The 24,135-nt window shown below is 35.4% G+C and overlaps 1 protein-coding gene across 1 annotated transcript; it reads left to right on the top strand.

Annotated features, from left to right (window-relative positions):
- The first annotated feature begins 391 nt into the window (after nt 1-391).
- On the top strand, nt 392-23,481 carry LOC6567687 (microtubule-associated protein tau). Its single transcript, XM_001993747.3, has 7 exons — nt 392-1,134; nt 14,922-14,965; nt 16,987-17,176; nt 17,240-17,445; nt 18,389-18,574; nt 20,529-20,687; nt 22,995-23,481. The coding sequence occupies exons 1-7, from the start codon at nt 876-878 to the stop codon at nt 23,058-23,060; spliced, it is 1,110 nt and encodes a 369-aa protein (XP_001993783.2). The 5' UTR covers nt 392-875; the 3' UTR covers nt 23,061-23,481.
- The last annotated feature ends 654 nt before the right edge of the window (nt 23,482-24,135 follow it).

Raw genomic sequence — 24,135 nt, 5'->3', positions numbered from 1 at the left:
ATAGCTCAGGTGTCGACTATAAAAACAAATGACATTTTTATTGCTAGGCAATATATTTTCTAAAGCTAAAATGTATGATAGATGAACGCACCCTAATTATGAATACAATATTCAGTTTTTCATCTTTGGCAACTGAATTTCAAATATTTCATATTGTTGTTAAAAAATCAACATACTTTTCAAAATGAAAATCATAGTATTAGTATTAATACTGCCGAGTGTAGAAAGACAGCAATCCGAACTCAACAACAGATGGCGCTCATGCATCAAAGCTCTAATGAAAAAGCTCTTTCTACGTTACCCCTGCGAGTGTACTAAAAAGCATAAACGCAGCTTGCGCGTCTGCCGAGCGTACGTTAATTAGGAATTTCAACGAACTGAAAATCAGTTGAAATCGAGATAACAAACCCAAAAGATACTAGCGCTCCGCTAACGCTTCAAATTTGCATTGTTAAACCAAGAATTTAATAAAAAAATAATAATAGAAAATCAGCTTTGCCTTCTTAGCTGAGTGCAAGTGAAAAAAAAGTGCAAGAAGCAAAAGCGAAATATTGTCAGCATTATTATTATTAAATATATAGTACATATTATTTGGCCGATTTACAGTGCGTTGCTCTCTCTCGCTCTCTCTCTCTCGAACGGCAAGTGCATTAGAAAAAGCAACTAAGAAGCATTCCAAAAAAATAGTCGGTGAAAAGTGCAAAAGGAAAAAATCAAGATATACCTCAGAGATACATATATTATATATTAAATTGTGGAATACACACGACGAGCAAAAAGTTAAAACGCACACATAAAAGTCCTGTTCTGAGTGCAGTACTCACACACACACAGACACACTTAAGCACACACACACATACAGAGGCACTTTCAATATGGCGGATGTCATGGAGAAAAGCTCTGTGCTGGAAGCTGCTGCTCTGCCAGCAGTAATCGCTGATACGAGCCCCATGCACCCAGTGCAGGCACAACTGCAACAGGAAGTGCCGCAACAACAACAACAACAACAACAGCAGCAGCCGCAGCCGCAGCCACAACAACAACAACAACAGCAGCAGCCGCAGCCGCAGCCACAACAACAACAACAGAAAACGGAGCCGGTACCAGCGGCAAGCGCTGGACAGGAGCAAAAAGGTGAGGCTTAATGACTTTGCCATCAAGCATACGCCATGGGTTTACTTTGAGGCAAATCAATTAGTTAAAACTATGACTGCATTCAAAATACCATTATCCTTAAATAAAATCTGAAAATGAGCAAGCCTACACTTGAAAAAATTATTCACTAAAAGTCAAATCGCAAAGATGTTTGTGGCAAATATATATTTATTTTTTTCTTTACCTTTTCAAATTTGATGTCTTATATTAGAAGTTTCGGTCTTAAATTTTTGAAATATTTAAGCTGCTTCAGTCTTTAATAAAATATTCTAGAATTCATAAAATGAATTTTTAAATTTTGGAAACTGTACCATAAATAATACCATGGGCCGTCGGTAAATATTGAAAAATGTTGTCTTTCAATAAGTTGAGATACAAAAATAAGGCGAGTCTTTTTCCATGTGTGCTTGTTGTGTGAAATTGAAGTTGACAGGCATGGCAACTGTTTTTGGGCAAAGAGTTGTATATCTTTAAGAGCAAGATTTATTTGCAGTGCATATATCTATTATATGGCTCAATTAGCCAAAGTGTGGCAAACAGGCACACCCTAGGAAAGTGATGGTTATGCCAGTCGAACATGCAGCACCATCATCAACAGTAAGTCACGTCATTCAGCGACTTGCGACTTATGCAAATAGATTTGCGCCTTACTTTATTTGTTGCTGTTTGCACAACTGTCGAACGGCAACTAAAAGAGTTGTTTGCGCTTATCACGTCTGTCTGAAGAGCCGTACTTACCCATTTAAGCCAGGGCTAAAGGATGTTGGGCTATTGTCTCGCAGGAGCAAGGACCTGCAAGCCAGACGCTTGTTTTAATGCCCAGTTCCCATATTTCACATGCGCTGTTATCAGCTATTAGCAACTTGAGCTTAGATTGCTGTCTATGCCCCTCGCCCCAGCCCCCTCCCACGCTCCCAAATAGTGCTGCTGTTTGTGGTCGCTCTGCATTTGACCTCGTTTCAATTAAGCTAAATACATTTTGGCGATGGTATCTTAACTTTGTCACTCAGCTAGTCACATGTGTTTATCTCAGACTAAATCTAAACGAAATCGCAGTCTGGCTTTTTTCTACGCTCGTTTAAAAGGTGACCTGAAAACGAAACTGAATATGCAAACTTAAATTAAATAACATTTTAATTTACTCAAATGTCTGCTTAGCTCATAAAAATGTCAGCTTATCTGTCTAAATATAATCTGCCGGTTAAATTTAGTAGTGAATAGTAGTCAACTACTGCAAGTCTGAGACATATAAACACCCATTGAAAATATGCAACTTATAAACACTATTACCAAAAATTTATAAACTTTATAGATTCATCGGATTCTATAGAGAGACGAATGTAAGATTACCTTTATCTCTCGTAAACGTTTGGAAAACTAAAGAAAATATAGAATAATGACAAATAGGTGACATATTTATCCAAAATGTATGTGGACTTTCTTAATGAGTTGATAAAAATAGACAAAAATTTGTTTACTTGATATAAATATAAATTTAGATTCTGTAGATATCTGTAATGAGTTGATATAAAAGTCGTTCTTAGTTGCATAGTATTTGATTACCTTAAATGAATTAAAATTTTGCCATAAATTTGCCAGTCTTAGAGTATTTTTGGTGAGTTTTGACACAAATTGAGATTTAAAATGTTTGCTTTGTTTCACACACAGATATACACAGATACAGTGATATAGTTGCAAATATTCATAGTTCTACACCCCTGCCGTTGATTAAATCAAATGCTTAACTCAAGTGCAAACCGGCTCTGTTAAATAATCACAACAACAGCAACAACAACAGCAACAGCAGCAGAATTTTGTTTTTGTTTTTTTGGTGCTGTCTTACCTTAGTGCTAAATGACATAAACTAACAACAAACTGACAAAAATAAAAACAATAATAAAACTATATATATTGTTGTTGATAGCTATCAGTGATCTCTCTCTCTCTCTCTCTCTCTCTCTCTCTCTCTCTCGTTCACTCATTCTGTCATTCTCTCAAATGGTTCGCCTTGCTGTCATTCCCATGAAGTCATCAGCAGAGTCGACGTCAGCTTCACCTACATCTGCTCAACTGTTAGTCCAAAGCAGAGGCTTGATAATATTGCCAGTATATAGCAAATAGTTCATATTGATTATATACGCATACAGATAACAGGTGTTTTATATAGCTATACTGTTTAGCTGCATGGGTTAGATAAGTACACTCAGAGAAATCATACAGAATTTGTACACAAATCAAATACAAATGACCAGAGTCTTAAATCAGAAAACGAAACTCAAATTTCAAAGAAAGAAATACTATTTTTCAGCTTAAGTTGAGTACGATTTGTTTTTATTTCAAAATTCTACATCAGTTGCACTTATATTGGGAACATGCAGTTTCTCTGAGTGTACTGGTCACTTTTCTCCTATTGTCATTCTCTCTGTGACGCAACTGCTGCTGTTTGCCTGCTCATTTGAAAAGCTCTCTTGTGGTATAACTGTTAATCTGGTGGCGAGAGAACTCTTGCACTTTATAAATAGATCAAATTGACAATATTTCTGTCACCTACTCTCTAGTTTAGTGTTTGGTTTTTAATTAACGCAAGCTGAGCAACAATTTTCCATTTTCATTTGCATTTGCCTTTTTGCCTTTTTACCTTTTTGCCATTGCAATTGATTTTCCTCCAACTCTTCTCTACGCTTCTTTCGCCTTTGTCGCTTTTGTCGCTTTATTGAGGGCGTGCTAGATAATTTTTTTTATTTTTTATTTTTTTTTAAGAAATGTAAAAAATAGTCGAAGCACGAACGACTCTGCTAATTGTTACGGTTTCCGCTACATTTCACATATTTGAATAGAAAACGCAATTACCAAATATTTAGCGCCATATTCGTTTGTGTTAGCTGCTGCCACGCCCAGTTGCAAGCAACTGAAGCACGAAAATCAATCAAAGATTTGATTACTATTTCCTGGCCATGCATGGACCCTTATATGGAACTAATGATTAATTCGATTAGTGCTAAGTCGACTAATTGATTTATTCAATTGTGCTTTGGCTTGCCTGCAAATAATTGGAAAAGTGGATTTGGTAGGAAAACTTAATGTGCAAGCTTTATTCTATTTTGGTATGGAAATAGTAAAAATTGTTGCCAACATCCAAACTTAGAACATAATGTTTCTTTTGGAAAATTTACAATGAAAAACAAATCAAACGAATGTCGCCAATCCATTTTCCTATCTACATTTTAATGAAGAATTTTTAGATTTAAAAAAAATAGTTATTAACTAGATAAAACTGCAAATATTACAAGTTATAATTTATCAGCATAATGTGTCGAATTTGAGAGTCTTTACTTAGGCCTTCGATTCAAATCAGTAATAATGTCTTATATATAATTGACAAAAACTTACAGCTTACTAGAAAATAGGAAGAGACGAGTATCTTTCGGTCAAAAATCGTCTTCTTTTTCTGTAAAAGTCTGTGAAAACTAGAAAAGTGTGCCGAATCTGACAAGAGCATGAAATCTTTGCCAATTCACAGTGTATTTATGTGTGTGGAATGACCCTTGATGACAAGACATAATTTGAATGCAAGTATGCGCTGATTCAATTTAGAGCGACCCCCAATGTTTTCAGAAAGAGTGAGGGGATTACAAATGCATTGCACTTGATTATCGTAGATGCGATGCAACAAGGTGCACCAATTAATATGGGGAAAGGCGCGCCATGTTCATTTATTAAGAGCTGTGATTGCTGATTACTGAGCACTGAGTGTGCGTGTGTAATGAATGCTAATTTGAGAAGTGTGTTATTCTGGCGACTGCGGAATGCCGCATAGTTGCATAGTTGCTTTATTAATTAATTAAATTTTATTTGAGAGCCTGGCATTTAAATGTTTGATCAATAAAATGTAACTTGCTGATTAATAAACCCGTCAAATGTGAGCAATTACACTCAGAGAAAAAATAATAACACATTGTTTTCAGCTACACTTTTAAAATATATCAGATATCTGTGAAAAGACTTTGTCTTGTTTTTAGAACTCTAAAACTCATCTCCAATCTTGAGCAATAAATGTTTCTGAAAATTGCTTGAATTATATAAAGAATTAAATAATTTATAGATTATTTTTAACATAACTAAATAACAATTATATATAATAAAATCTAAAAACATATTTTGTTGCTGTATTATTTTTGCTTAATTCTACTTTGTAGATGATAAAAGGTTTTTCACATATAAAATTATTTTTGAATGTGCAAAATGTTGCAAGAGAATATTCTATATTTTTCTTAGTGTAGTCTTGGGGGGGTGGTTGCATGTGTCTGGGTGTTGGCTTAATTGTTTTCAGCTAACAACAAAGTGTCGCTTGTCACGCAAATTTCGAAGCGGACCCTTTTCCATTCGAAGAGCTGCCAACCAACCACCCAAAAGCGACACCCAGTTGACAGTTCATTAAACTCGGTCAAATTGATTGGAAATTGCATTGATTTCATTTTGGATTTAAAGGCATCACTTTCGCTCGGAGCAGATTTAACGTGAGATCTTGGATTGTTGTTGGATGTTTGTGAGATTGTGGATCGCATATTTCTGCTGGTTACCCAATGCTGCTTGCCTCATTTGGTAGCCGTCGCATAATTTGTTATTCTTGTTGTTGGCTTGGCCATATTGGTGGCCACATGTCGCCACATTTGGTGACACTGCGTGCGTGCCGCAGTTGCCACATTTTGTGGCAATCAATAACCGAAGTGCGTCAAAAACTACAAATGTTAAAGTTAGCCACAACCAAGAGGGCTATAAATACAATTTGACTATAAAGTCAAAGGTTGATTGATTGCTAGCCGATTCTTCTTTATCTTTCGATTCCTTTTACGTCTTAACTTTCTGCACAGACAAATTTCTCTGATAATATATCTTTTATGTCTTCCTTTAGTTTTTCTGAATTACGAAAATCGTTTAGAGAATTTTAAATATTTATTTAAATTAAGGACAGGCAGATAATACAAATATATTGGTTAAATTGAGTTTCTTGTACTTAATTTTTGGTGTAGAAAATTTTCTTTTTAATGTAGAAAACTTTCCACATTTTATACAGGTTTTTCAGGTTATTTAATTTTTTTAGATTAATTTCTTATTTTTTTCTGGGAAGACTTTCTATACAGGTTTTTTCCCAAATGAAACATTTTTTTTTTTTTAATTTCAAAATGTACACAAGTTAACAAATTTAGATAAAAATAATTAAAGCCGTACACAGAAAACAAATGTATAAAATACATTAAGTTTCTTAAGCATAACATTCTTTATTATGTAGAGAACTTTCTTTAGATTGTTCAAAATATTTGTATATATTTTTGAAGACAATCCCATCCTCAATGATTTGATTTCAACCGAATTGATGTATATTTTCCGTATATCTGAGGTCTACTTTTTTTTGAGTGCAATGATTCATCTTTTCATCTTTTGCGACGCAGGCTTAAAGGGCTGTTGGCCGAATGCATGCGCAGTTTCACAAAAGCTTTCATAAATACATATGTACAAACAGATATATATATATATATGCCTTATATGGATGGATGTATGTATGTATGTGGAGAACACTCAGTCGGTGGCACTCATCTTTAGAGATTCCTCAAGTGTCATTTGTGCGAGAATGTAGAATAAACTGTTTGAAAATAATCAATGAGCCTGTAACGAGCACAGCATAGTGAAAGGAAAATTAATATAGATATGTATGTATAATATTGTATATAGATATTTATGTACGTGTGCCGTTATTTGGGTGTGTGTGGCAACATTTTATATAAATGTGACCAAAGGGAAGCCAACAAAAATGCCGATAGATACTGAATACGCAACCCCCTTTGGCAGCACCCAAAAAAAAAATAAAATAAAATAAAATAAAAGCAACAACAAGCAAAACAAATGCTCAAAAGAGAGGCAGAAAACACACATTTGCTGGCGGTTTTAACAGTAGTCAAAGCAGCAGCAGCAGCAGCAACAGCAGCGCAGCGGCAGAGCCACCCCCGGTGTGTATGTGGGTGGTCTGCTTATGTTGTTGCTGCCTTAACCATCATCAGTTATGTGTTGTTTTTGTTTTTGTGTGTACAGTTTCTATTACCCCTCTTTCGTTGAGCTTTTAGTACCAGCAGCTGAGCTTTTAGCACTATTTTATTTGGACAACAACCCAAATGGTACTATGCAATATAGTACGTTTTCCTAACGCAGCGAGGCGCCTTTTTGAATTTGTATGCTAACGGAAAATCGTATTTATTTCTTTTCAGGTTTGATTAATTATTTAAAAATCGATGATTTATTATTGAAATGGCTTCATTAAAGTGGTATGTAAGCAATTATAGATTGATGAACAAATATACCTCTAAGACAGATCAATAAATCTATATTTAAAGTAAAATATATTAACTGTGGGCAGAAAACATAATATTTTTATATTTAAAATATTTTTAATTGGAATATATATAAAATATTTAAAAATAAATCAAATGGTTCAGTTAAAAAGTATAAAGTTAAACTTATGTATTTAAATGTGAAGAAACGTAATCAAAAAAATTGAAGATAACAAATTAATTAGAAAACAGTTTTGTTAGTGAACTCAACCCTTAATTAACTTTGGTGCATGTGTGTAATAAATCCCATTTGTTAGAATGGCAACAAGGTGAACTGGCAGACATAATAACCTTGACAATCGAACTAAGCAACTAAGCGATAACAAAGTCGAACTAAATCGTCAGACATTAAGTTAACGCAACATGCAATAGACACCCCAATGTAACTGGCATAACCTCGCCCCAGTACCTTCCCCACCCACTACCCACTACTCAACCCCCAACGCAGCATGGATTGTCTTTACTCTATGTGTATACATATGTATAAAGATAGAAGCACGACATAAAATTGGAGCTTGCGTGCAGCTCAAATCTAAATATCTAGATACATATATATATATATATATACGATTTGTATACATATACAACAATTAGCTGCGAATCAAGGAACCTATGACAACAACACCTAAATTCACAATAGAATAATAGACAAAGCCTAATAAATATTCTCGACTAACAATCACAATAATACAAATATATATATATATATATATACGATGCGTGGCAATCGGTGCCGGTGGCCCAACTGACGAGCGCACCTCGCTGATTCATGTGCCAGCGAGGGCTGCCAGTGAAGTTAATAGCACATAATCCAGACGAAACACGCCCTGAAACCCATAAAGATTTTCTGGTCTGTAGAAATGATTTCTAAATTTACGAAATAAAAATTCTTAAATAAAAAATGCTTGCCAAGAAAATTATAGTGTTCATTTCTACATCTCACAAATACTTTCCATATATCAAAGCAACTTTTGAAATGAACAAATGATAAAATCAGTTCAGCATTGGCAGTTACTTGACGAACTCCCCTCGCTAGATGCACAACATTCGTATATATTAAACATGATGTTGTCCTTAATAAAGGACCGAGCCCGTCGCATATTGCACAGGGGCACGTCTAATGCGCTCCTTGTGCTCATAAAATTAATCAAGTCAAATGAGATTTGCATACAAAAAAAAAAAAACAAATAAAAAAAAAGAAACAAATCCGAAATTCCAACTGTATAGGAAAGAGGCAAAGGAGCCCTACTTTGCCACATTGCCACATTGCCAGATTGCCACATTCATTGTTGGCGTGTTGAATTTGCATTTGGCTCCGGCGCCCAACTAATAAGTTTGTATGTCAATAGAATACTGAAGGAGCAGACGGCCGAGCACCGAGTCGCTGAATCGCCCCGATGAGCGAGCGAACGAACTGCGCAAGGACATTTTGGGGCCAGCCAAAAGAAGACTGGGCTTACGAGCCAAAACGCAGCCAGCCGTCGAAAGTTAGGCGACTTGGCATTCGGTTCACATTCATATCAAAAAAACAAATTCTAAGTATTGTAATTCCAAATTTTTCAAAGGCAAATAAAAGCAGTCGAGTTTTAACACTCGCGCCAAACAGAACAAAAGCGGGCGCGCTTAACCAAATAAAACAGCAGTAAACATATATATAAATATATATATATATATATATATATATAGGAGCCAGTGTAATAACTGTAGACGTATGTGTGTTAGAGATTTGTGGGGCATGCAAGTGGAAAAGAAGTGCTGCGTATCCTTGCGGTGAGAGCGCAAAGTGCAAAGTGCATTAGCCTGTGGCAAAGTACTCTTGGCCAAGTTATTGCCCTCTGGCCAGGAAAATCGATAAAAATTGCAGGCAACGATTTGTGGTTGATATGGTTGTTGTTGTTGTTCTTGTTTTTTGTCTGCGCTGCTTTATGGCCAACTGCAGACTGCCAGCTGCTAACAATTGATGATAAGACCGTGTGGCATGTGGCATGTGGCATGCGGCTTTTGTTTGTCTCTGCCTATTGTGGTGTGTGTGATAAAATCGCAACTGCATTGCCTGGGCACAAAAAACTTTGGCAACAGAAATCAATTGGACAAAGTTTGTTAACATTTTTGCATTTTGCGAGTGCGAGAAAATTCTAATTGAAAACGCAAGGGTGACGCGCAGGTGTCTTTTGTGCCCAACCCTCTTTTCTTGTGCACTTGCAGAAAAACTGATTTCGAATTTATACAAATTTTATATTTACAATTTCAAAACCGAATCCATTTGATTATTTTCGAATAGCTACTAATCATTTTTGATACAAAAGTTGATCGTTTATTGGCGTAAAACATGTAGAATCAATTGGATTTAAATACAAGAATTTTTGTGCACTCAATAAGCAAACAATTTTCCAGATTTGTATTAAAAAATTTGAGTTACTGATTAAAGCTTATTTACTTTAATTAACAGAATTTTCTTACTACCAGTAAAAAGTGTTTGATTATAGAAATTAAAAACGAAACAAAAAAAAAAAAACGAAATTGAATGAAAAATGAAATAAATCTCAATTGACTACAAGAATATTTGTACTTAAAATAAGTGTAAAACTTTTTATATCTTAGGATCAAATTATATTAGGTATTTTTGTACTTAAAATAAATTTAAGGCTTTCTATATCTTAATTGAAGAACTTGAACTACTTATTCAAGCTGATTTATTTACATGCAGTGATGAATATCATAATTGAATAAATAGTGTTAGTACTTGATATATTAACTAAATAACTTATTTCAAGTAATCAAGTTATTGATGCTAGAAATATTTTAAGAATGAAAACTGTTTTTCAAAGGAAGGGAAACCAATCTGACCGCACTTTTCCCAAAATAGTTGCACAGAAAAATGAATTTCGTTTTAAATTCTTGATTGGAATACAAAATGCACAATCATTTCGCTGAGTGTATGTTTGTGTGGCAAGCAAATGCGCAGTCATTGCGAGGGCATCGAGTATATGACTTTACCGTGTTTGCCCCCACAAATTGTTGTTGATAATCAATTTGGCCAGAAGTCCTCTATTTTACTGTTACAGTTACAGAGTTGACATGAAAAACGTTAACGTTGAACGTTGAATGCTTTGCGCTCATTTTTACCGCTGGAATTTCTGCAGCAAAAAACAAATCAGTTTGGGCCACACTAATTGGCGGTTGGTTTTTGGGGGTTGCAGCACCAACCAAGGCGAGGCGCCTCGCAAAGTTGTTGCCGCACTCAGTTGTGACTTTGCACGTGCTAAGGCCACAGCTCCGTTTAGTTCGACTAACTACTTAGTATATAGTTTTAAAGTGCTGCGAACATTTTCAGTGTGCATTTTTTATCGATTTGCCAAAAAACAAATTCCAACACAAAATTTTCTTTTTTCGCGTTTGCCCAAAGTTAATTGCCAGGTAGTGCCGAGAACCCGCTAAAAAAAAAAACCAAAAACCAAAACCAAAAACCCAAACCGAAACCGAAACCGAAACACATTGATATGAGTGATACTGATGCGGTGAGTTATAGTTTCCTGTATTTGCACTAGTTGTTGTTACCAAGTTGCTTTTGTAATTGCAATAAAAAGAACACTGCACGACAAAAGGCACCAAAATCGTCGAATTTATGCAAAGCAAACCATTTAAGAGACAATTTGTCATCGTTTAATTTAACACAATTTGCATAAGTAGAGCCTCTTCTGGGTTTCAATTTCGCTCTCATTTCGCCGGAATTTCAATTGATTTCAAGTTTATCTATTTCACGGCTTAGCTTGAGTAATTTCTTATTAAATATTTGCAGTTGTTAAGCGAACAAGTTGCTCAAATTATAAACCTGTATAAGCCTCATCATTTTTGTTAACACTTATTCCTGTCTTAAATCAAGCTGACTACCAAAAAGATAATATTCGTAAATATTGTTGGACAATTAGAAAAGATCTTGTGGTGAAATTAATTGATGCATATGCATAATAAAAATTGAAAATTTCGTCACGTTTTTTTTTCAAATTCTTAACTAAACATTTTCGAAAATATTGTATGTAAAAGAAATCTATGACCCTTTTAAACCCCTTTATTTAAGTTCTTAAACACTTTTCTATGCTCAAAAGAAAATATCTGGAAGTAATTATTGGAAAAGCATATTTAATATCAATTTTCAAATCAATTAATCTCAATTTATTAGCCTTTAGAAAAAATTAAAGTTCAATTGAAATCAAAATCGAAATGAATATGAAATTGAGAATGGTGTTCGATAGTTCGATTAACATGATTAATATTTGTACTTATTATAGTTTTGACCTTGCAAATCGGTTGCAAGTGGCATGCCAGACATGTCGAGACAATTTCTGTGGCAACCAACCAGCCAGACAATAAATAAAACGAACAAACACCGTGCGCTGAACTGAAACTAACCAAATTCGGAAACCCTTTGGCAAAACAAAAATCAAACAACAATTTGGCCAATGGCGCATTGAGTATTCAGCTTGATTTAGTTTAGTTGGCCCAGTCTGGTCTGGTTCTGGTCTGGTTCTGGTCTTAGAACTGTCGAACTTTTGTTGAATCAATAAGCGACAGCAACGATTTGGGTCATATTGCAAGCAGCGAGCGGAATTCATGACAAATATCCCTAATGGTAACCCAAAACCAAATATCCGAAATAAACCAAAACAATAAACTGTAAACAAATGCAGAAGAAGAAGCCATCAAATTTGAGAGCTCCACTCGATACCAGACAATACTCATTCTATATTTTGCTGGTGGTCTATGTGTGTTCATATAGACACATATACACGGCGAGAAAAACCAGTATCTACTGAGTTTGACATTACTAAAATCTAGTCTTTGCCCATTTTGATGTATGATTTTCATGACTTACAGTACTTTTTTATTGGTAATAGTAACTAAAAGGTTAGTATAAGAAGTGCTTCTTAAGAGATCTTCATTCAAGTAGATTTTTCGTTTAGTTTTCAATACTGAAATTGTAAAAATGTACAATTTTAAAGATTGTATAAATGGGAGTCTAATTGTGGAGCTATGAAAGAAATTTATATACGCGATTATACTCCATATAAGTCAGCTAATAATTGCCAACATTTATCCGACTTTTATCAGGTGCGATCTCAAGAAGCTGATCACAATACAAAAATATATGTAAATTGATAAATCCAAGTAATATTTAAGGAACAAAAGTAAAGCAGAGATGTACTAAAATGTATCTTAAACAATTGTTGTGTGATTCTTTCAGAATTTATATTTATTTCTAGTAATTCGAAATGATTACTTATTTTAAGATATTTTATTATTTATATACGATTTTTATTAGGATTATATGTAAATCGTTCATGTTTAGCATACTAGCATTGCGGTTCGACTTCACTCAAGCTTGACACTTTTCTCTCAGTGTATGCACAGACACATTTGCATGCCACACACAAGCTGTACACAACAACAGCACCCACACTTGGCGCACATGCAGGCACGTATGCAAATGATGTGGTGATGGCCGCCAGGCGCCTTTTACTGCTCCTCCTCCAACTGTTGTTGGTTGGTTGAGTGTGTTGCTGGGCTGCCAGGTATTGGATTACCCGACACTTGCACATTTCTGCACCGACACCGCAGGCGTTAGGTTCAGGTTCAGGGCGCACCGTTCGACCGCAAGATGTACGCCACCAAGGAGCAAGTAAATCCAAGTCCAACACCAACTTCAAGCTACTCTGCTCAGGAACAGCCAAAGCCGCTGCCTAATCCTGACTATGTCCAGCGCTCCCATATGGAGACACCAGACACCGAGCGATTCGTACAGCCGAATCAGCTGCCCAATCCTGACGCCATTCAGCGCTCTTATATGGAGTCCGAGCCCGAACGCTTCATGCAGCCGCGTCAGCAGCCCAATCCCGACTACTCTCAGGGAAATGTGAACTACACCGATCCAGAACGCTTCAGGCAGCAGCAAGTGCGGTCGAAGACCAGACTCCAAGTGGAGCAGCAGCCCCAGCAGCTGCCCACCAAAGAACGCACCTTGAACACAAACTACAACAGCACCACCCACAACAATAGCAACAGCAACAGCACCGATTATGTGCTCAAAGAGAGAGCCAATCCAAACTTTATTTTACACTCGCAGATGCGTCCAGCTGTGGGCCCGCCACCCCAGCCACGCCCACCCTTTGCCGGCGCCCGTCCAATGGTTGGCGTTGGGCCACGACCACCAATGCCGCCCAACATGGCGATCAGGGGTGGAATGCCGCCGCCCCTACGTCCAACAGACAGCAAGAACAACTTGCTCATGGGTCCACCGCCGGGACCCAACATGCGACCAGGAATGCCGCCCCCGCAGACGCAGCGTCTGCCAAATCCGGCTGGACCACTTAGCCCACCCGGACAGGGACCACCGCGGCCGCAGGGTGGCTTCCCCTGGACAGGTGGAGCACCGGGAGCACCTGGAGCACCCGGCTTGCCGCCAGGTGCTCGTCCGCCCCAGAATATGACGCGACCGCCGCCGCCGACATTTGCTCGTCCGATGCCTGGACAACCGCTGCAGGCGCCCTATCGTCCACCCTACAATCCGCAGCAAATGCAACAACATCCACAACAGCAACAACAACAACAACAACCGCACCAACAACAACAACAACAGCTACGCCCACCATCAGCTAGCAGTGTGCACAATGAAGATGATGATGATGTCATCATAGGTCAGGCCCTCACTCCCCTGAAGACGTTCGGCTTGAAGGGAGATCCGATGGGTTCGCCACTGCTCGAGGAAACGGAGCCACCATTTGAGACCACCAACACATCGCCAATGGATGCACCACTCAAAATGCTGAGTGGTCACAGTAAGACTTGTTATTGGTTTCTAACCAGCCAAAGAGGGTATTATAATTTTCTTGTGAAGTGCAGAACGATTTGAAACAGACAGAGTTGAACTTATAAGTTAACATAGAGGTAGGCTTATCCAATAGTGAAGATCAGAGAATATATATAACTATACGAATAACCGTCTAAAACAACTTTACAAAAATATCACAAGTGACAAGCTTTATTTTAATCCTAACCATTATCGAAAACATTATTAACACCTGAAGTATATCATATAGGATGAGTTCTTGTATGATCAACTTTTTTGATTTCCAATATAATTCAGATCAAACTCGCTGGTCAAGTTCTAAAATGATTCTTAGATTGTATTTCATTTAACTTCGTTTATAATCAAATTTATTAATGACTGCAATATGCAAGGGTAGATCGGTAGTCGGTGTGCCGAATAAAGTCTCTTTTTATTGTGTTGATTAATGAAGCCAATTCAATTCTGATAAAAATGTTGTAAGCAAGTTTGATTTTAGACAACATAATTAATGAATTATATTTGTTTGTTTGTTGTTGCAGAAGGTGACAATGACAGCGGCGTGGATGAGTCCACTCAGGAGAAGGTGAGTTTCCAACTCCAACTGACACAACCACTAACTGGTTGGGTTGTGTTGTGTTGTGTTCAATTTTTGGTTCGCTGCCCTTAATTGAGAGGAAATTAACTGGCAGCAAATTAATTTAATTCCGTTGACCGCCAACTGTGTGTGTCTCCACATTTCGTTATGTTTCTTCTGTGTGTTCACAAATCATAAATATCTGTAAATGGCAGTCGGTTAGTTAGTTTGCCCGCCTTCACATCGAGCTCTCCACGCTCCATTAGACAACTTATGTGGACAGCTCAGTTGTTGCTCCAGAGCTCGACGAGTTCACATAGCTCATATAGATTTATAACTCATTGCTTGCAGCTCGTGTGCAGACGTTAAAAGTTCAGACCAAGTTGTCGCTTTGCAGAAGTCAGTTGCCGCATCGGAATAAACCAAAAGATACCTCAATTCACTACTCTATATATATATATATATAGTACAAATACATACAAATTTATACATATGTGTGTGCGTGTGTTATCGCTGTGTGTCTAGGTCCAGAAGTTTACAGGTGCGCAGTGCCGAAATCGAAACAATCCCAAAACACAGTCAAACGTTCCTATAACGAACAGCTCGTTTATAAAAATTTATAAATTAAAAACGACCATTTTCGAAGCAACATCTTTTGTTCATCATCAGTTAAGAATGCAGCTTATAAGTTTAGGTATAAACCCGCAGATGTTTTGCAGTTTCTATCGCTTTTCATTTAATCTGATAGATAAAAATAGAAAGACCAAATCGGAGCATATATCATTAAACTCTCAAATAAATGAGCACTTGAGTATTGAGGTCTTGTTTGGCAAGTTATATTTACCAAAATTACAAGTGACATGCCTTACTCTAATCCCAATTGTTATTCAAAAATTGATTAACATTTAACCGGTTTACCAAATAAAGCTGCCATAGGAACCATCGGTTGATATATGAGTTCCTTTATGAAAAATGTTATTAATTTCTTACATATCCTGACGAAACTTACTTTCTTGAAGTGGGGAAACAATCGGTCACTTTTTAATATTATTATTAATATAAAAGATCTATTTGTCTTTTCAAAAAATGAGTTCTCGTCTGAGATTGAAACAATTCAAATAATATGCTTGACAATATTTCAGGGAATTCTGTTATCTAATAATAAAAAATACCGCAAATTCGAATTTTGGTCAGTCAAATTTTTTTTATTTACTTACAAATTTGGTCAAGTTTGGTTAAAATGAGAACTCAGTTTTTATTTCCATTATTCTATTTCCACACACATTTCCAAGATACAAGTTCAATTAATGTCAAAGTGCTCTCAACTCCGCCCCCGTCAAAACAAGTCCACAAGAAAATGATTAGTTGTTTGATTTTGGGCATGAGTCTACACAAAGTAGCATGTAAATTTGGGATGATTTGCATTATTTTGTTTTCAATTATATCGGCTACGAGTTCATTGTAGCTAAGTACGACTGTACTGACAAATTGCCGAATGTAATGCGATTTATTTGGCAAGGCGGCCTCCTTTTAGATAAGTGCCGCCAGAGCCAAACACGGAATAGTTTAGCTTGGAGTTAAGCTAAGTTTTTCCTCTTTTTTTCGGGGGGGCTGTGGACTCTATAAATATATAGGTAAATAAATATCCAAAAAGCGACACGAAGTTTCGGAGGCCGCGACAATCGATAAAACAATGCATAAACTATGTGAAGGCTTCGTGTCGAGAACGACAACGACATCGACAACGACAAAGACAACGAAAGCCGTAAAGACGACGCACCTGGCACCAGGCAGGATATTCAGTTAGATAGACAGAAGGTCCTCTCTGTGTAGAGCCAGAGTCATAAATGGCATAACGTTGACAGGCAGCGGAATAATATTCCTATTTATTGTCGGTCGTAAAGTGGTCAATTAAATCAAAGACAAAACATGCATTTGGTTGTAATAGCAGATGCGAGCTATCTCATTGTAAATGAGGCCATTCTACGCTAGAATTTAATGTGGAACTCATATTTATGTTTGAATTTAAGGATCGCAACGGACCGCATTCGCCGAGCTCGCCGGTAAAGACGCCCACATCGAGCTCATCGAAGCAAGACAAGTCGGGCACATCGCGCCCACCGAGTGCCACGCCCTCAAATAAATCAACATCCAAGTCGCGCAGCGCATCCAAGAATCGCTTGCTGCTCAAGACACCCGAACCCGAGCCGGCCAAGAAACGTAAATACACCAAGAAAAAACCGGAAGATAAGAATTGAAAATAAACCCTTCTTTTCCTCTCAGTTCCAATGAACAAGGTACAGGTTGGACACGCCCCTTCGCCAAATTTGAAGGCGGTACGCTCCAAAATTGGCTCGCTGGATAATGCCACCTATAAGCCAGGTGGCGGTCATGTCAAGATCGAGTCCAAGAAGATTGAAATTAAGGGTGCAGGGCCACGCATCGAGGCCAAGAATGACAAGTATATGCCGAAGGGCGGCGAGAAAAAGGTAAGTTTTATGTTGACTAAGACTTGGGGTATCTCTACAGATATTGATATATATATATATATCTATACACTCTGAGAAGAACGTTATTCGAAATTCAATAACAACCTGGTTCCAATCGTTTCGTTTTGTTCATTGCTGAGTACAACTCATTTAAGTATTCATCTTTCTACTTTAAAAATAAAACGTTCAAGTTCTTAATTGAAGAATTTATCTTTTTGGATGAAATCAATCAGAAATCAGATAACAATTTCTTGATTTAGGAAACATTTTGAAATATTTGGAGAAACCAACTGATTTGAAATCAGTTGAAAAGTGTTCTACACACAGAAATTGTAGAATTAATAGAATTTCATTCTGGTTTTTAGTATTGTCTGGACTTAATTATAAGTATCGTTACAAAATTCTACACATTTTCTCAAAGTGCACCCACAAACAATGTGTATATCTTTGTTTATGATCTATTCATCTTTCAACAGACATTTCTTTCAATCTTTTTGGTTCTTCTTGTTTTTTGATTGAGAGACTTACTTGTATAAACAAATGAATAAACAAAAACGTACAAAAAAAAAGTATTCGTTAGAAATTCAATTTCACGGTCGACTTGCGATTCAAGATATACATAGTCATAAATAAGTATGTATGTATTTAGTTTTCTTACTGCAATCTCTGGTATCTAGCATCTGTAGTAGGAAAAATGCAATTACACACTTAGCAGCATAATTTGATGGCCTTATGTAGCATACATACATATATACATACGATATCTATAAGTAGATCTATAGATGGGCGCGTCGTCTGACATTGAAATAGCAACTGTTGCAATTGTCTTGACTTTTAATCGTTTTACCGTAACTTGTATCTATTTGCAATTAAAATCCACCACGAACACCACTACAAATCACCATTTGCAAAAAAAAAAAAAAAAAAACCAACCAATTTGTAGATAGTTACAACAAAGTTGCAGTGGAATGCGAAATCGAAAATTGGCTCGCTCCAGAATGCGGCACACAAGCCCGGCGGTGGCGATAAAAAGATCGAGACCCTCAAAATGGACTTCAATAACAAGGCCAAGCCGAAGGTCGGCTCCAAGGACAATGTGAAGTATCAGCCCGGTGGCGGTGACATCAAGGTAAATCCACATTTCAACAAATATATTTTCTATTTACCAAATGCCTTTTTTATTATTTTTTGAGTTTGACCCAGAGACATACATACAACATATACGAGTGCCATTGAATACTTTTACTTTAACTATAATTGCTACTTCTATGGTACACTCAGAGAAAGATATGCTCTACAATTTCGAAAGTCGCATTAATTTGAACTCGACTTACATTGTCAAAGAGTGAATTTAAAATAAAATTGTTGCTATCATTTCTAAATTTAGAGATACATTTGCTAAGCAGCAAGAGTGTTCTAAGCAAGAGTAATCGACTAGGAGATATCCTATAGCCAGTTCTCTACTTGTTGAGAATTACAAACATGTATTTCTTAACTTTAGAAATGATTCCTAGAGCCCCAAAAAATGTTCGGTAATTTTAGAGCGATTTTTCTTAGTGTATATTTCATTTCGGAGTCTAAAATCAAAAGTTAAGCATTTTTTTAAGGTTTTTTTTTTGTTTAATAGTGTTACACTAATTTTGTGGCAACGCATGTGGTTGCTCTACAACAAATAGTATAAGTTTCCACTTTGATCTTAACTTTGGCATGGGCATGTGTCGCTCCAGTTCCGACTCTAACTGCATGACTGCTGCAATGTTCATTTAGTTCTTCTCATATGGCATGCTCTCAACTTGTAGCTTTAAGGTGTTCGATGTACCATGGGCGTAGCCAGAATCCTAGCTAAAAGGGGCCCAGGCAAGTCAAAACGTAGATAACTCAAAAGAACCTTACAAACAAGGCTGCAAGCCGGCTTTGAATCCGAACTCCTTTCCGTGAACCAAATCACCTGTAAATAGATTTCCAAACCATCAAACCAACCAGAAAAAAAGGTGAGATAAATGCTCTGTTTTCTGCTGGCTATGCCCATGTTCGATAATCTCTCACATCACATCAGACAACTAATACCATCTACATTCCATAACAAAAATGAACTGTATACAAAAAACAAAAAAAAACAAAACAATAATTGACAAATTTACAGAGGTACTCAAATAGATTCCCTAACAACATAGTCTATGGCGAGGGCTCGAAAATAGTCAGTCACCACATGATGAATATGATATCATATAACAGGCGACTGGATGAGAATTTGTATAACCAAGACGATTAGTTGGGTTAGAGGTACGTTGGATAGGTAACGCTAAAAAAGACTAAAATCGCTGCAATATTAAAAAATGGTGTTAATAAAAATCAATCATCTTATTGACAGGACCTCATTGTACCTAAAATTGTTTTGGGTTAGCTAGTATTCATACCAAATAGCTCTATTATGTATTTGGAGAGTTCCTGACTTCGGCTTGTCGAAGTTCAGAAACCGTTTCCAAATATTAATCAAAACTATTATCTGGCAACTGTTTAAACTTGTTCTCAATATTTTATAATTTTGATTTTGAATTTAATTTTTTACTGAAACTAAACAAATTTATGGATTGTGTATTTTGTTTTAATCATCAAATAAATGTTCTTAACAAATGATTTACCAAAAAAAAAAAATAATAAAGGATAACAACACAAAGGATGTAAGTAGTTTTCATTAATTCTCTGTACATTTATATTGTATTGTTGATGTGCTTTTCTATGAGTAAAAAACATTGTATTCAGTTTTCTGGTATTTTTGAGCACATAACCTCACTTTTTAGAAAGTTGAAATATTTAAATAAGCACCTAATATGTATGTAGAATGTTTGTGTTGTAAATATGTGGCATCAATGTTTTTCATTTTAGTTGTATGTGTTGTGTGCGCAGTATAAAAAAATTCTAAATTGCAGTTATATCAAGGATTGGACTTATGATTGATCGTATTATCGTGTGTTCATAATCCACCAGCCCAAATACAAAATTCCTTATACAAAAAAATAAAAAAATCAATCGAAAAGTTGCTAATTAATTTTCTGTGCGTTGCCGGTGCTGCTACTTTTCAGATACAATCGCAAAAAATAGAAATTAAGGCACAAAGCAAAGTTGGCTCTTTGGATAATGTAAAGCACAAGCCCGGTGGCGGTGAAAAGAAGATTTTCGATGATAAGGATTATTTGAAAAATGTTGATCACTCTGTTGCACTGACAACACCACCAACACAGGTAAACTACGTCTACCTAAGCGAAAAGTAGAATTGCTCAAAATAAAACCAAAATAAAATAACAACAGTAGATTTCCATTTAAGCCTAATTTATTAAATTTGATTTCATTTACAAGTATACGAAAGGAACATGCCATTTAATCATACATATATCATAAATCATTCGACAAATAATATATCCCATTTTGTGTTTACTTCAAGAAATTCATTTTTTTATTGTAATTATAATTGTTGATTTCATTTCATTATTAACGTGTATTTTATATGGCATACATATCAATATCCGAAGAGCACCGCACCAAAAACAAAAAAACAGCACCCATAATGGCTTGCAAACCACCCAATAACCCAAGAAAAAAAGAAAAAAAAACAGCTCGAACTAACTGGTTTTCACTTTCAAATAAATTAACCCAAATAGCAATTCATAATGCCCGACAAAAGACAACGAAAATAACATCGAAATCGTAATATTAAAATACTTGAGTCAACGTATTTTACGGCACTACCAAGTTTTATACATATATTATAGCGGGTATTTGTTTTTCTCTTAGTATTCACTTTATTTTCTGATTTGACTTTGATTAATTTGAGTACTTACAACATTTTATGTTACATTTAAAAATGAATTTCTTTCAAACTCAAACTGAGATAGATTGGCTATAAAATCGAATATCGAATCTAAAAATTCCAACAACAAAAATAAGCGTGCTTCATATTCATACTTACAAATTATAAAAAAAAAAATACTCTCGAATACCAGAACACACTCGGTGTGTTAACCATTTTACACACATTCACTTCTCTTTCTTTCTCTCTTTCTCGCCCACTCTCGCTCTCTTAACTCTCGATCCATCTGGAATTTGTAGTTTGCGGCGCAGGGTCGCTTGGTTGCCACCATACACCTAGAATTCGGTCTTTGTAACTCTGACTGTGTGTGTAACGATATATTTGACTCGCTTTTTAAGTGAAAACCCGAAAACCCGATAAAAAAAACTTACTCAAAATTTAACCAATTACAAAAACAAACAAAAATATCTACTTAACTGTACCTAGAATTTTAAAGATCAGATCCAAAACTGAAACTGACACAAGTATATTAACATTTATACCCGAAGACAAATGAAAAATCTCGAATGAGTTTGCAAGAGTTTCTATTTTAAATTATGTATACAGACCACATACAAAATAATACACTACAACAAATATTGTTAATTTCGGCTAGCTGAAATTATTTGATACCCCTTCCAATAAAAAATCACCATTTGTGCTGGCTATTGGAAAGTGTATGAATTTGTGAGGAGTTTGGTAAATTCACTCTCAAGATGTTAGCCAAACTTTTGTTAAATTCGTTAACTATTTAGGCAATGGTTCTTAAAATAAGCAACAGCAAATGCCAATTGAGTATTATTTATGGCAAATTTGTCAAAACTTTTATACTATGTAGAATAGTACAAATTTTTATTAATATTGATGTGGAAACTAGCAACACAAATGCTCAATCTATATATATATATATATAAATGTATTAACGATGATTGTGAAAGTCTGCCAAGCATTTAAACCATATATTTAGAATGTGCAAAATGCTTTGCTCTCTCATACATATAACACACACGAACCTACAATACGAATTTTTGGGTTTGGCTTGAACTCATCCACATATGTAAGAATAATCATAATTAATTTTGTAATCATTTTGTGTATTTTTCAATTATTTATCTCTTTTTTTTTTGTTTCATTTGAATTTATTATAGGAATATGTGTATACATTTTATTAGTCATAGTCATACGAAAATGAAAATCGTTTAACTAAGTGCATTAAATTTGAAATACTGTATACTCGTACTTACTACAAGACACACTAAAATGTTACGTCCATTATTGCCTCGACTTCGACTATATATATATATATGTACTATATAATTAAACGATGCGATTTTATGCTATACTTTCGAAATAGTACTACTCTCTCACAATGATGTCCCGTAAGTTTTGCGTGCGAGTTGAAAACTGTGTGCGTTGCGTTTCTCATTTAACAGTGCTGTGATAGTCTAACCGTACCAAAAACCGAACCGTACCGTACCACAAAAAAAAAGAAGAAAATAAACGAAAAAATCCATATGAAATCTGATTTGATCAACCCATATAGAGTCCTGGTTTCATATGAAAAATTGCTTGCTGTGCTCGATTCGCATCCCTTCAGTTTTATGCCCTTTTTTTTTGTTTTGTTTAATATATTGTATAATTTCTTGTTGATTTTTTAATTTTGCCATAATTAAATGCAATTATATTTGTATTTTGAACGCAGAGTCCACAACCATCCATGACGGCTTCAACAAGCGGCGCTGATGAAAATTTAAATCAACAAAGTTAAATCCAGTCCAAAGTTGCATGTTGAGCTGAAGTTTTCCTTTTATTTTTCTTGACGCAAATTGCAGAAACAACAACAACAACAATTTGAAAACAAAGCTTATTTGAAATGTAATTTTAAGCAAAAAGTTACACAAAATGAAAAAAACCAAAAAACAAAAAAAAAATCAAATGCAATAATTACCATACACAATACGAGTATTTTACTCACAAATTTGATAATTGAATTGTGCAAGCACACACACACACACACACAGAACTCACACACACACAGATACACACTCCGATGCAGCATATAATAAATGAACAACAAAAAAGTATATGATTAGTTGATATATGCACTATTTATCAATCAGATACCAAGGCAAATGCATAACTATATAAATATATATATATATATATATACATACAATATGCAAATTTCATATACTACAAATACATATTTAAAAAACAAAAATGAACAAAATACAAAAAAAAAAAGTATCTAATGAATTAAGAAAATTATACAAAGCATATTCCGTTAGATGATTGCATATATATGTATTATCTGTGTGCTTTACGTGTAGTTAAATGTGTTGAACAATTCGTAAATTCAATCTATAAACTTAACATTTATCGGATACGATTTGAAATTCATCCACAAATTTAGATACTTTTACTTTTTTGCCACAAAAAATATCGAAAACTAGAAATGAACCGATTGAGCATACTATATATTATTATATAAAAAATATATATATATTTTATAATTTGTACGAGTATCCATAATAATATTAGGTAAAATGCATCATTCTCACAATTTATTTACACCCTCCTGTTACAAAATGTAAGAAACCAAATGCAATTTTTTCAAGCGTAATAAAACAAATCTTTTTTCATTTACCAAAAAAACTTGGCGTTTGTTGCACTTAGTTCCTCTCTCAACTCAGACAGCTAATTTGGATGCATTTAAGAGTAACTATATTGGTAGCAAGCAAATGCCACGCCCACGTCGCAAAAGCCACACAAGCGCACAAAATATCAACCACATTTGGAACCACATTGGTAAAACAAAAAATCTGTGAACAAAAATTTGATCT

This window comes from Drosophila grimshawi, unplaced genomic scaffold (genome assembly GCF_018153295.1).
Source record: "Drosophila grimshawi isolate 15287-2541.00 unplaced genomic scaffold, ASM1815329v1 contig_311, whole genome shotgun sequence".
Lineage (NCBI taxonomy): Eukaryota > Metazoa > Arthropoda > Insecta > Diptera > Drosophilidae > Drosophila > Drosophila grimshawi.
The sequence above is the reverse complement of the archived record's forward strand: the minus strand, read 5'-3'. Positions and strand labels throughout refer to the sequence as shown.